At 53.4% G+C, this 1,282-nt stretch overlaps 1 protein-coding gene across 2 annotated transcripts in view; it reads right to left on the bottom strand.

Annotated features, from left to right (window-relative positions):
* The window catches only part of REN (renin), a 13,856-nt gene extending 13,115 nt beyond the window's left edge, over positions 1-741 (bottom strand). For both annotated transcript variants that reach the window (XM_017881058.1, XM_017881057.1), the window contains exon 1: positions 606-741. In XM_017881058.1, coding sequence (XP_017736547.1) covers positions 606-703 — 98 coding nt within the window. In that variant the 5' untranslated portion in view covers positions 704-741. The remainder of the gene's footprint in view (positions 1-605) is intronic.
* Positions 742-1,282: the final 541 nt, after the last annotated feature.

The following is a 1,282-nucleotide window of genomic DNA, read 5'->3' as shown; positions in this document are numbered from 1 at the left end:
CCCCCCACCCCATTTTTTTTTGAGATGGAGTCTCACTCTGTCACTCAGGCTGGAGTGCAGTGGCACGATCTTGGCTCAGCAACCTCCGCCTCCCAGGCTCAAACGATTCTCCTGCCTCAGCCTCCCAAGTAGCTGGGAATTACAAGTGCCTGCCACCACGCCAGTCTGATTTTTGTATTTTTAGTAGAGATGGGGTTCCCCATGTTGGCCAGGCTGGTCTCAAACTCCTGACCTCAAGTGATCCGTCTCAGCCTCCCAAAGGGCTGGGATTACAGGCAGGAGCCACAGCACCCAACCACCCATACACTTCTTAATATTCAGGCTCTGAGCTCCTCAAGGGCAAGGGGCATGTCCTAATACTTCTGAGTTCTCTACAGTGCTTAGTTAGCGTGGTGCTCTGGGCAGGAAGTGAAAGACACAGCTTCCATACCTGACTACTAGTGTCATTTATTGGGCAAGTCACTTGACCTCTCTGAACAGGTCCATACCTCCCTGTCCAGCTGATTGTAAGGATTGAATGATAGCACACGTGGAAAAGTCAGGGTGTTGGGAAGGTGGGAACCCTGCGCCCCTCCCACCCCTTCTCTGCCTGAGTTACCAATTACCGTTTAAAGGTGGTGGTGTCTGTCGGGAGACTGAAGGTGCAGGAGCCCCAGAGCAGCAGCAGCAGTCCCCAGCGAGACATTCTTCTCCATCCGTCCATCCTTCCCTCAGTCTGGGGCTCTCTCTGAGATCCACTGAGGTTCTGTGGCTCCCTTAGCCCTTCCCCTTTTATACACTCCATGCTTGGGGTGATTGCAATTCTGCTCTGCCCTGATTTATTACCCTGGGGCAGATGGCAGGGCAGCCAGCAATAAATCTCACTGTGGGACAGAGCTAGGTGGGTGAAGGGTACCCAGGTTTCCGGATGTGGAGCAGAGGGGCTGGAGGAACGGGAGCTGTGGGAAAGCAATCTTGTGTCCAGTGACGCTAGCAACCCTCTATCTGGCTTGGCCCTGTGACCCCTGGAGCAGGCAGAGGCTGATGAGAAACAGCACTGCTCAGGGCCAGTGTCAAAACTGGGACAAGCATAAAACCTAGGTTTCCAGCTCCCTAGCCCAGACCCAACCCCTATACCCTAGGAGCTCCATCCTCTATATTAACTTTGGCTTTGTCCCTGACTGGCCTCTCCCAGGCTACAGCCGTTTTCCCATCTAGAACATGGTGAATCTTCATGATTGGTTTCTTGGCAGGAGACGCAACAGCTGGTTTAATTATAAGAGTGGAGGGACTGGGCACAGTG

This window comes from Rhinopithecus bieti, unplaced genomic scaffold, assembly GCF_001698545.2.
Source record: "Rhinopithecus bieti isolate Rb0 unplaced genomic scaffold, ASM169854v2 scaffold_12049, whole genome shotgun sequence".
NCBI lineage: Eukaryota > Metazoa > Chordata > Mammalia > Primates > Cercopithecidae > Rhinopithecus > Rhinopithecus bieti.
This window is presented reverse-complemented; position numbering and strand designations above follow the sequence as displayed.